This window comes from Condylura cristata, unplaced genomic scaffold, assembly GCF_000260355.1.
Source record: "Condylura cristata isolate star-nosed mole 26May11 unplaced genomic scaffold, ConCri1.0 scaffold00005, whole genome shotgun sequence".
In the NCBI taxonomy this organism is placed as follows: Eukaryota; Metazoa; Chordata; class Mammalia; order Eulipotyphla; family Talpidae; genus Condylura; species Condylura cristata.
The window spans coordinates 13124944-13137898 of NW_004567106.1; the positions used below are offsets into that span (position 1 = coordinate 13124944).

The window sequence follows — 12955 nt, forward strand, 5'->3', positions numbered from 1 at the left end:
CTCCGGGGCAGGCGGGAATTGAACTCATGCGGAAGTGGCTTCAGATTCTCAGTGCTGTGCTTTAACCCGCTGCGCCACCAGGGAGGGCCAGAGGGAAGACTTTTATCCAACAAAGTGTGTAGAACGGGAATCAAGTTGAATGAGGACCACATTGCAGGGAATGAAGCAGATAGAATCTGTGTCTTGAAGTAATGAAGCCCAGAGTCAGATTTCAAACTCTGCTGATGTTTAGTTGGATGATGGTTGATCAGTTACTAAATGTCTCAGGGCCTCAAAGTCTTCACTTGTCAAAATGATTAATAATATAATACCTACATCTTAGGTTGGGTATAAGGATTTACTTATGTTTGTAAATTATAAACACCTCAGTGTATATTTGAATGTGGTGCTTTATTTATACTGAGTGAATTTTTTTTGAAGTAATGGTTCTTCCTATTGTTGACAGAGACATAAAGCTGACTCATTCCATTTGTTTACTTACTCATCCTTGAATGCAGATTTCTTGACATTCCTTTTCACTATTGAATCTGTTTCCTGAGCCATTACAGCCACTGAACCAAAAGCGGGCACAAGAGTTGACCTGTCTGTCATAATACCATCGGACCACATATTCACCACAGTCTCCAGGCTTCAGGGCTTCCAAACATCTAGGATCTAGTGTGAAAAAATGACATTGTGTTTTTATAGGTTTCTCTTTCACTGAAAAAATGAAAAGTGAAAGTTTTCTGAATGTATTCCCTAAGCACACTCAGATCCTAAGAAAATATAGTTCTAAATATAAGAAGGGTTGCCTGACCCACAGAATATTTCCTCCATCACTGGAAACTCTATTAGATTTTCATTCCTTTGAAAAAATGAAAATTTTTGATCTTCATAAGCCCCACTTGAAATGCATATTTTCCTAAAAGTGGTACTGTGTCTTCATGTCTTCATTGACTAATACTCTTAAAGGGATTAGTCGACAGGAGAAAGGACTTCTTTATTTACTTTGGATTTGATTTAAAATCAAAGTGATATTTGGAATGAAGATGATTTTGGCTTTCTGTACACATTCCTTTCCAGCTTGCTCATAGAAAGCATCACATGATCACATTTAATTGTGCTTACTAAAAAAAAGGAAAATCCTTTCAAGTTACAAAGTAAAATGAAAGACTGTCTTTATAGCATAATTTTCTTCTTTAAAAAGCAGCTCTTGCAATATAAACATGACCTTCTAGTGTCAGTTTAGAAATAAATTTCAGAAACACATCCACTGTAAAAAAAAAAAAAAAAAAAAAAGAAGAAGAAAGCACAGGAGAATCAGAGCAATAAAACAATTCATTAAACTCCCTTTTTATTTCACAGTTCTCCTTTAGTATCTTATTCGGATTTCCTCTGTAAGGACATTATTCTGAGGTAGATGAAGTCACACACACACACACACACAAACCAAATAGGTATTTAATGGCTGAGACTTAGGTTCTGTGAGATGGCTTATATTTCATAACTTCATTTCTCAGTAGCAAAATCGGCCCTCTCTCTAGTTCCCAAAATCATTTCCACAGATTTGTAGTCTATCTCGATTCATTTACTTGCGAAACTTCTAATTATCCCTATTCCAGGAAGACTCCTTAAACCAAACAGAAAGGCATTGAATTAGCACAACTTCTACTCTTAAAAATAATAATTAAATAATATGTATTGTGTAATTTGTTTTCAAGACAATTAAAACTTTTAGGGAAGGATGTTATTCCGTTTGCCTGTTCTTCAAAAACTATGTATGCAGTGATTAATTTTTTTTAAAGATTTATTTATTTACTCATATTGAACTGGGGTACAGGCCAGAGATACAGAGGGTGATAGGATTCAGCAGAGACAGAGCGGGGAGCAGAACAGGCCGACTGAGAAGTACACTGCTGAGGGGAGCAGCAGGCGGGCCAGGAGAGGTCCGCCACGCCATGTGGTCACCTCTGGAGTAGGTGGGGATCGAACTCATGTGGAAGTGGCTCAAGCTTCTTAGTGCTGTGTTTTAACCCACTGCACCACCAGGGAGGGCCTGCAGTGATTAATTTTTATAGATATTAACTTCAATGAAAGTATGCCGATGAATCCCAATCTAGATTTGAATTTTTTTTCTCCTCTGTAAAGTCAAATGCCTACATTTGTGACGGCACATGTAGCAGTAGGGAGTGGTAGAGACTGTGGTAAACCCGAGAGTACAATCCTCTCTGAAGGCTTTCAAGTTAATAAAAAGCACACATATAAGCTTTAAAAAATTTAATTGACCAAATTTGATCTACAACCATCTAGTTTTGCAATTTTATGCATGATGGAGTAGAAAAATGTATTATGTCTTGCCTTAATTGGAGTCATAATTTGTTGTCCTTGGAAGAGGTTTTAGAGGCCATCTTTCTTTGGCCTCCCTCACATCGTAGGTGCAGCAGCTGATTGACAGTATCTCTTACCTTTGTGCATCAACTTTTCCTGCTGTAAAATCCAAATGGGACTTGGAGTTCTTATTTCCAGGATCTCTGTCCCATGTTCAGGGGGCCTGAGTAATGGCCTCTGGGTGGTCATAGCCTCAGATGAGGGAGAAGTATCCAGGCTTCCAGCCCCAGTAGGTATTGGAGGCTTGTTCTTTTCATCTTGGATTCTGGGGACAGCCTATATGTAAAAAAAAAAAAAATCCACATTTGCAAATAAACAAACAAAAACTAGTTAGCTTTTAGTAGTATTTAAGAAAAAGATTAACAGCATTGCTTTCTCCTAACTTTCTAATATGCATTATTTTTTTAAGATTTATTTATGCATACAGAATTGGGGTGCAGGCCAGAGGTGCAGGGGTGGTGAGAGACAGAGTGGGGAGCAGAACAGGCAGATTGAAGAACTACACTGCTGAAGGGAGCAACAGGCGTGTCAGGAGAGGTCTGCTGAGCCATGTCAGTCACCTCTGGGCGGGGGTCAAACTCATCCTGAAGTGGCTTTAGCTTCTTACTGCTGTGCTTTAACCTGCTGCCACCAGGGAGGGCCCCAATATGAATTATTTTAATAAAATCTCAGGAAATAATGCTCCTCCATCATGTGTCCCTGAATACCTAAATTGTGAATTTTCATGCACACACACACACACACACACAGACACATATCTTCCCTCAGCAGGCAAGTGGTAGGTGTTCTGGAGAGATGCACATATGGTTGTGAAAGATGTGAAGTTGGGAATTATTTATCTTTATTTATTTTTTATTAATCCCTAATATAAGTAGGAAAAATGATCACTGATTTCTTTAACCATTTCCCCCACCCCCTCACTGGCCTTTACTGCTTCATTTCCTAAGATTAGAGAATTTAATATATTTTAACAATCTACCACACACCCAACAAACTTCGAGATTGGGAGTTAGGGTGGTGGACTAAATAATACAGATAAAATAAAAACAATTAACAAGCACTTTCATGTCATTTGATTGTTTATCAAATCTCAGCTGAAAACACCATTATCTGCTCTTCTATCAGCCAGACCCCACTCATGCCAAACAGTACAGGGTGCTTTCCTTCTACAAAATGCTCGCCATCCTAAAAAACAAAAAAATATGATTTCAAAAGTAAATTATCTGGACTAAAATTCCACATTTCGCTTAAATTTATGATATATGATGAAATAAGGAAGGGACGGTTTTGCTGAAAAGGCCATGTTAGCAGCTAGACCCATCTTGCATAGAACAATTAAGTTCACTTTACCTTTGGATCCAGCTTCATGGCACTGAGTTAATCATCTCAGGCCAGGCTTAGTATGTTAACTTATCCTTACAAGTTCCTCTCCTGTTTATTTGCTTTTGGTTTACTTAGTTGAGTAGGCAAATCAGTGAACCTGAAAGAGTTATTTTTTATGTTTTACCCAAGATTTCTCTTCCTGTGACTGAGCTGACTGACCAGCTCTAATGTCACCAGTAACTGCTCTGTGCTTTGTAGTCTGTTCTCTCTGTGATGATGCACACCCACACCCACACCACCAATGGGAAAGGTATTTTTACAGATTAAAGTGTTTTACCAGTCAAATCACAGCGATAATGTCTACTGAGACTGAGATGTTTGAATGGCACTCCAAATATAGTAGTGATTTTTCACTAGCCACCAAACACAACTTTTGGTATAAAGGGAAGTAAAGCCTTGTGTCTCTTGAGGTTGCTTGTCCTTCAGAATGATTTTGGGTTCATGTGACAAATTTTGTGTAAAACTTCATGTGAAGTTTTGTTGTAATAGGATTAGAGAATTTTAAGCCTATGGGAAATTTCTCATTACCTCACTCCTATGTCGGTAGTGGGGGGTGGTGTTGTAGATGGGAAGGGGACCCCAAACCAAGTGATTAAGGAACATCCCTAAGATACTGGTTAGCCAGTGGCTAAATCTGCCAGTTTTAGAAAAGAAATACTTTTGTTGTTTTTCTACTTGCTTATATTTCATTTTAAGCAAAAATAAGTTAAACGTTTGAGGAGCAGTTTATCCAACATAAAAATCAGTGGACATTATATTACATCTCAGATACACTGTCAGGTGAGCGTTACAATGGCAGCACAGATTTCTTAAATTAACTCTAAGTCTTAAGGCCTCATAAATTATTTACCTCTTGTAATTTTAGTATATTTCTAGTAATTTTAGTATCCAATCATATAATCGTTTGGAAATTTTTTTTTTTAAAGATTTATTTATTTGTACATACAGAACTGGGGTACAGGCCAGAGGCTCAGAGGCAGTGAGAGACTTCACCAGAGACAGAGCGGGGAGCAGAACAGGCAGATCAACGAAGTACACTGCTGAGGGGAGCAGTGGGCGGGCCAGGAGAGGTCTGCCACGCCATGTGGTCTCCTCCGGGGGCAGGCGGGGATCGAACTCATGCGGAAGTGGCTCCAGCTTCTCAGTGCAGTACTTTAACCCGCTGCGCCACCAGGGAGGGCCTCGTTTGGAAATTTTAACTACTATTCATTATACCTCATGTCCTAGAACAAATAAATTAATTTTCATAGGTGGAAAATATTTTATCTTTGTTTCCACAAGATTTCAGAATAAAGAAATGTATCATTGTTATAGGTTTACCACTTTAAGATTTTCTTCTTTATTACAAAAACAAACATGTTCATTGATGGGGACTTAGAAAATCTGGACAAACAACATGAAGAAATGGAAATTGTAAGTGATTCTACCTCCCAAAATAATTGTTACTGATATTCAAGATTCAAGATTTAGGGTATTTTTCATACTTTCTTTATATACAAATAGTTAAACATTTTTTTCATAAAAAATCTCTATTTTTAAATTTAATATATTGTGGTTGTTTCATGTGTTTTCCTGTGAATCTGTAACACTATTTTAGATACAGATTAACAAACAGTATACTTTTTTGAACACCTAATTTATTTTCTTTTTTTCTGTTAGAAATCACACATGTTTCTAAGCCTAAGTCCTTTCCAAAGTAAGTTCTACCAGTTTGTACTCTTGTGTCATTTCTTATTACCTATCTTCATTTATAAGGTTTATGATTTTAAAAAGAGGTATTAACAGTTTTATAGGTGAAACATTCTTCAGCTGATCTCCTTCACTGCATAACCTGTCTCCCATACACATTTATCACCTTGCCTTTCACTCACCCAGCACATCTTGCTATGACTTTTCCTTTCTCCACTTCATTCTGCCTCAGGCTCTGTCACCATGATCCAGGAGTTGGCACCCATTGGCTAAACCTTCCCCAGTAACCTTGACAGTGCTAACTCTTCCAGAAGATCCACAGTACCTTCCAAAGTTTCTATTTTTGGCCCTCATCAAACAGAAGTTAGCCTTTAATCCTATAGTATCTTGCATCACTTCTCATTTTACATGTGTAAATGTCATCGGATTCCTAATAAGAGAAATTAATTATGCCAAAGTTTTCCTTCCGTCTTTCCAAGAAGTGCTTAGAGCATTTAACAAATAGTAGCCACTGGATAAGTTAAGAATAGGTTAGAGGTTTTCTGTTATATCATCTTCATGTTGAATTAATAAGGATATGCACAACCAGAGACAGAAAGGAATTTGCTTTGGATGAATTTTTCAGAACCCCATAACACTTTAGTGGCATCATTTAAAATTTTTAAAAGTTTAGACCCTAGCATACTTTACAATTCAAAAAGTGATATGGAATCCAAGCAACCCAAACTTTATTGCCCTAAAATACACCAAACTTTCAAACATAGTTACCTCTGAAGAATAGATGAGGAGAAGGAAACTGTGGAGAGAAACAAGGGATAATGTTATCTGAAGTGAGAATGAAGACACTTCTACTATACCTGCCACACTGGCCTACCCTGGAGGAGACAAACTGTGTGAGCTCTGAGCAAGAGCTCACCACAGTCCAAGGAAATAAAAGAGGAGACTAAGGCTGGAGGTGGAGTGGGGTGGGTGGGCAAAATCTGGAGAGCAGGCTGCTCTGTGCAGTCAAGGAGTAGATCATTTTCTTTCAGTTCAGACTGCAGCTTAAAAAATATATATATATTCATTACATAATCCTTCATCTTTGTACGATTTATGGTTTCCCTGTGGAATTCCCACCCTCAATTCCTCCTTGTACCATAGTCCCTTGTGCTCTCCCACTCCCATCCTGATCCTTCTTCCTCCTCCTCCTCTACAGAATGTCTCTGATCTATAGTTTCCTGATGATTTTAATTTTTACTTTATTATAGTTTTTTCCCCTGATTCCTTATTTGTTGTCTCTACATTCCTCCTATAAGTGAGACCATTTGATATGTTTTCTTTTTCTTTCTGACTTATTTCACTGAACATAACCTCTTCCAGCTCCATCCATGTTGCTGCAAAGGGCATGAGTTTACCCTTCTTGATTCCTCTGTAATATTCCATTGTGTAGCTTTTTAAGGGAAAAAAAAATAGATTGAGAGAAGCATCTCATAACATGAGTGATGAGGTAAGGGAGAATACTAACCAATTACCACCCAACTTCAAAAGTCATTTGGTTTCTCATTTCTAATCACTTTTCTCATAATCCATTACCTAGAATCTTCCATATATTATACAAACTCTTCATATCTAAGCTCATATCTTTTCTGGATGAATGGTAATGATCATCTGATTAACCCATGTGTCAAGACAGCTTGCGTGGGTCCCAGCAGTATGGGTCCAAATTCTCCCAGCAGTGTGGATCCAAATTCTCCCAGTTGGCTGTGGGATTCTGTTCTTGCCAACTGGCTCCTTAGCTAGTGCCAGACTTTTCAGAAGCCCTGCCCTGACTGACTCACCCAGGTAATCACTCTTCCTTGCCAGGTCTCTCAGCACTTAAGCACTTAAATTGAATGTTCCGTGTTTAAAATGAAGGCTGCTGAGGACCTTCAGGAACACCTTGAACTTGGGCAGTACTTCTCCTGAATGCCTGCAGTTTTCCCAGAATGTGGACTGTAGAATTTTATTCTGTCTAAAACTTGTCATACATTTTTCTTTTTTAAAAGATTTATTTATTTATGCACACAGAACTGGGGTACAGACCAGAGGTGCAGAGGCAGTGAGAGGATTCACCAGAGACAGTGTGGGATGCACAACAGGCAGAATGGCAAAGTACACTGCTGAGAGGAGCAGCAGATGAGACAGGAGAGGTCTGCTGTTCCGTGTGGGTCACCTCTGGTCACCTCTGAGGCCAGGGATGGAACTCGCACTGAAGCGGCTATGGCTAGCTTGCAGTGCTGTGCTTTAACCTGTTCAGGGAGGGCCCATCATACATTTTCTAATGGCCTCCATTCTAGCATTGCCCAGTAAATGTTTTGGATGGTTCTAATCACCTGCTTTTAGAAGAGAAAGAATATGCTGGTAAGAATCCCATATTTTTACAAATGAGAAAACTAAGACCTCTAGGTGAATCACCCAAAGTCAGGCAGCTGTCAGATTTCATTTCTAAAACGTCATTCATTGTAAGATGCACTGTAAACTTAAAAACAGTCTTTTAAAAAGATCACAACACACTAAATGGATGCATCCCAATCTCCAAAATAACAAAATAGAAAAAATATAAACTTTGGAGTCAGGGAAAGAAAGTATTTAGCTGCAGCATCAGGGCTGTCAGCTGCACAACTCCGGGGTCTTCCTGACCTCCGAGATAAATATTTCTTCCAGATCAGTGTGAAGTTTTCTTTCCTCTTCCATAAAATAGGAACATCTTGTATTCTAAGGGAAGTGACTCTCTATTAACAAGATATGATGGTCACACAATTTCGCTTGTAAATTAGATGGCACTAAGGGTTTGTTTTTTTTAAAAAGATATATTTATTTATGCATAAAGAACTGGGTTATATGCTAGAGGGATAGGGACAGTGAGAGGATTTACCAGATTCAGAGTGGGAAGCAGAACAAGTAGATTGACAAAGTATACTGCTTGAGGGGAGCAGTGGGTGAGACAGGAGAGATCTGCCTTGCCATGTGGGTCATCCCTCTGGTCTGAATCAAACTCATGCTGAAGCTGTGGCTAGCTTCCTAGTGCTGCACTTTAACCTGTTGCACCACCAGGGAGAACCAATGCTAAGTTTTTACCAAGAAATTTGAGGGTTTTTTTTTCTTTTTTTACTACCACAATGAGAGAATATTACTTTGATGTTATAAACAAAGAAATTCTTGTACTGACAGATTTAACTATATCTTAAGTGGCTTAAGGCCATTTATAAATAATAAGCTCAGATTTTAGGAAATTAACTTAATTTTACTGTCATTGAGGAAATTAATACTGGGCTATTTTTTTCAATAGTCAACTATAATATAATTAAGTGACCTACAGAATTTTACTTGAATAGAAAATAAGTGAAAAATACAGATGTGCCAAAATACTTATGCTATTTATCTCTTACTCTGCTGTCATGGACAATTAATCCAAAGTTAAAATATATCTATGCCATGGTGTTATATACAGGTTTTTATGAATATTAAGAGAAAATGAAATTATATATGACCATAGAACTATGCTATTTTTTTAAAGTAAAAAAGAAAATTAAATCACACTGTCAACAGATAGTGGATAAGCAGGCGAGCATGTAAGTAAAGAGAGACAAGACCAGAGTTTTGTGACTATGGCATTGATATAGACACAACAGTTTGAGGTTCTGATATAAAATGGGAAAGGTAAAATGAGGAGAAAGGGGTTGAATGGAGGGATGATACAAAAAGGCGAAAGAAAGAAGTGTGGGAAATTGTAGAAGATAAAGAGAAAATAGAACTACAAACTTGTCCCAGATTTCTCCCTGGGAGCATATCTGGTTAGTGGGAATACATCCCTAGTAAGAAAATCTGGAGGTGCAGCACTCTGAGCATATTTCATGAAGAATTCCTGGTGGGAATACCAGAATAAGATGTGTGCAGTCTATCAAAAACAGTGAATCTGCTGCCCCAAGAAAGGATTAGATCAAGGAGGCAAATTTGGAAGTTCTTAGCATATGTGGCTTTGGAATTTAGAAACAGAAAGAGAAGCAAGGAAAGGGCTGAATCAGAAAAATTAAGATTTTAACATTTAAGGGGTCAATAGAGAAAGAGGAGCCACAGAAGTGAGAAGGAATGCTAAGAAAGGTGGGAGGAGAACAAGAGAGGACTCTCAGAATCCAAGAAAGAAGTTGCCAGGTAGTTACATGTAAAATAGAAATTAACCAATAATATGCAATAAGAATTTGGTGATTATAAGGTAACTGGTGGTTTTTCCAGAAAAGTTGCAGTGACAATAAAGCTCGGAGGAGGGAAGGGTCATATCATAGTAGAGACTAGACCCCTGGATCATATTTGGCATGAAGAAAAATATCTAACTCCAGCATCAAGTCAGAACCTGCCCAAGGAAGTTTCTTTTAAAAATTTGCAGTGGTGGCCTTCCCTGGTGGCGCAGCAGGTTAAAGTGTAGCACTGCAAGCAAGCCACAGCTGCTTCAGTGTGAGTTTGATTCCCTAGCCCCGTAGGTGACCCACATGGGGCAGCAGACCTCTCCTGACCCGCCTGCTGTTCCTCTCAGCAGTGTATTTCATCAGTCGGCCTGTTCTGCTCCCCACTCTGTCTCTAGTGAATCTTCTCACCGCCTCTGCACCTCTGGCCTGTACCCCAGTTCTGTATGCATAAATAAATCTTTACCAAAAAATTGGCATTGGAATTCCTGTTTCAGGAGGACATTTAGATGTATCTCAAGTTGGAGGAGAATGCGTAGGGGTTGTGGGTAAGGAGAATAAGAAAAGGCAGAGATGGTAAGTGTGAAAATGGAAAGGGAGGGACCTCCCTGGTGGCAGAGCTGTTAAAGTCTCAGTGCTATCACATTATTACCAGCCACTGTGGCATGAGTTCAATCCCCAGCCAGGGAGCTAACCCACATGGCTCAGCAGACCTCTCTTATCCCTCCCACTGCTCCACTCAACAGTGCATTTCAGTAGATCTGCCTGTTCTGCTCCCCACTCTGTCTCTGGTGAATCCTGTCACCTCCCCCTTTCTGCAACTCTGGCCCAAACTCCAGTTCTTTTATACATAAATAAATATAAATATTTTTTTAAAAAAGAAAATAGAAAGGGAGATCTTTAAGCAGCTTGTGGGATAACCATGGGAGAGGAGAAATGAAGCATGAACATTGGGAACAGGATCTCATTAAAAGAATGGGCAGAGAGAGGGCAGGACAGCCATCTAAGGTGGCTCACTGTTGTTAGTTTTTGTAGTTTGTAATGGTACAGAATAATAGTTCCTTCAAGGGTAGAAGGCTCTATTAAGCTACATACAGCAGGACACCATCAGAGGGACGGGGGAGAGCCACAACTCTCCTCTTCCTCTACTATGTTGCTCTACCTACAGCAGTAGCTACCCAAGGGACTCTTTCCAAACTAGTGTGTTTGTCTCCATCACCTCACCCCGTGGAGTACCCTCTGCAAGGAATCCTACAGCCTTTCTATAGAGGGGCAGCTGGTTACCTAAGTTATTGCAATCAGGGAGCAATTTTTCATGATACAAAAAAAGGGGGCTTCATTGAAAGGTAGATAGGTTTCTTTCTTTTCTAGAATATTGCTGCTCCAGTGAATGAACACCCTTTATGCTGATATTAATTTAGCTATTAATATACTTAGAATGACAACAAGTGACTTCCTGCAAAAAATAAGTAAGCTTGGCCCTCCCTGGTGGCGCAGCGGGTTAAAGCACAGCACTGAGAATCTAAAGCCGCTTCCTCATGAGTTCGATTCCCGCCTGCCCCGGAGGTGACCACATGGCGTGGCAGACCTCTCCTGACCCGCCCGCTGCTCCCCTCAGCAGTGTATTTCGTTGATCTGCCTGTTCTGCTTCCCGCTCTGTCTCTGGTGAATTCTCTCACCCTCCACATCTCTGGCCTGTATCCCAGTTCTGTATGCACAAATAAAATAAAATCTTTAAAAAAAAAAAAAAATAAGTAAGCTTAATGGACCATTATTGGCTATAATCAGTTGGTCTGATTAAATGATGTTTGCTTAGTTTTATTAACGCCATTCCCACTTACATCCTGGAAATCTTATCCAACTTTCCAAACCTTGAAAGAATGAAAAGAACATGAAGTACCAGCATCATTAGAGCAATAAAAGGACTTTTTAATGAAATAATCTTTTTTTATGACAGCATCATTGATATCTTTCACTGAAAAATACTTTGTGTCCTTTTTAGTCCTCAGATGGTTTTGCATTTATCTGGTAAGCTTTATTAACTGAACAGCTATTGTGTAGAATAGCACACAATTTATATCACAAGTGGCACACAAAATTTAATTAGTCACAGATAATGTCCTCCAGGAATTTAAATTCATTTAGAGAGCTAAGATACATTGATACTAATTAATGATAGAAAATGTAATAAATTCTAGAAGTATAGATTATCCAGAAATTGCAGGAGAGAGACAGAGTAGAATGCATTTACATGTTTAGCTTCCCACTACTGGTCTGAAAAAACATGGCCTAAGTATTAAGAATTCAACAAAAGAAATCTATTTGCTTTACATAATTCCCAACACACCTATTCCTTTATGTTTAGTGTATATCAAGTTTATTAAAAGATTTGATAAAGTGCTCAAGATATTAATGCTTTCTTGGAAGTAGAAACCTATTGACTAATATCTCACATAAAAAATGTCAATAACTGGCCCTCCCTGGTGGCACAGCGGGCTAAAGCTCAGCACGGCAAGCAAACTGCACCCACTTCAGTGTGAGTTCGATCCCTGCCCTAGAGGTGACCCACATAGTGCAGCAGACCTCTCCTGATCTGCCAACTGCTCCCCTCAGCAGTGTACTTCATCAATTGGACTTTTCTGCTCCCCACTCTCTGGTGAATCCTCTGTAAAAATAGTCAATAGCCAATACCACAATTTTCCCTAAGAACAGGTTTTGATAGAAAAAAGGAAGGATAGAGTTGGGTGTCTTGTGGAGTGATAGATGAGACAACAGAGAAAAAAAGTAGGATTTCTGAGGTCCTCACTTATTTGTTTTGCAGTATTTCTTAAGATTAGTAGGTAAACAATCTGAGAATCAAAAAGTTTTGACATACACTTGATTTTAAATGTGTGGATACTGTTTATTTTACTTATTAATAAAGGTGGGCATGCATGCAAGAGCAGATGTTATATAAACATGTTTTGGTATTTATGTGTGTCTGTACATTATATAGTCAGTTATGAATGAGAATACATGTATTTTATTTAGACTAAATATCTATTAGAAACATTTGTCATTTCAAAATTCAGTCTGGCCTTAGAGTTTCTACAAAGAAAGACCAAGCGAGAAGGTATAGAATGACAAGAGGGACTGTCCAACAAGCTCCAGTTTATTGCAAGCTTTCCACTGTCTCTCAAGGCTTCACGCTAGGAGGCATTGCTGATGCTCAGCTTCATCTTTGTCATTTTTGGTCATCTACACATTGAAACCATTTGGATGGACTCTTCTCATACCTGCCCCTTCTCAGTTTCTAGAACATTCATTTGTTATAA

At 38.8% G+C, this 12955-nt stretch overlaps 1 protein-coding gene across 3 annotated transcripts in view; it reads right to left on the reverse strand.

Annotated features, from left to right (window-relative positions):
* The window catches only part of COL28A1 (collagen, type XXVIII, alpha 1), a 140647-nt gene that overhangs the window by 3673 nt on the left and 124019 nt on the right, over positions 1-12955 (reverse strand). For all 3 annotated transcript variants that reach the window (XM_012720911.1, XM_012720909.1, XM_012720910.1), the window contains 2 exons: positions 2445-2643; positions 482-654 (listed from right to left, as the gene is read on the reverse strand). In XM_012720911.1, the coding sequence (XP_012576365.1) occupies positions 482-654; positions 2445-2643 (372 nt within the window). The remainder of the gene's footprint in view (positions 1-481; positions 655-2444; positions 2644-12955) is intronic.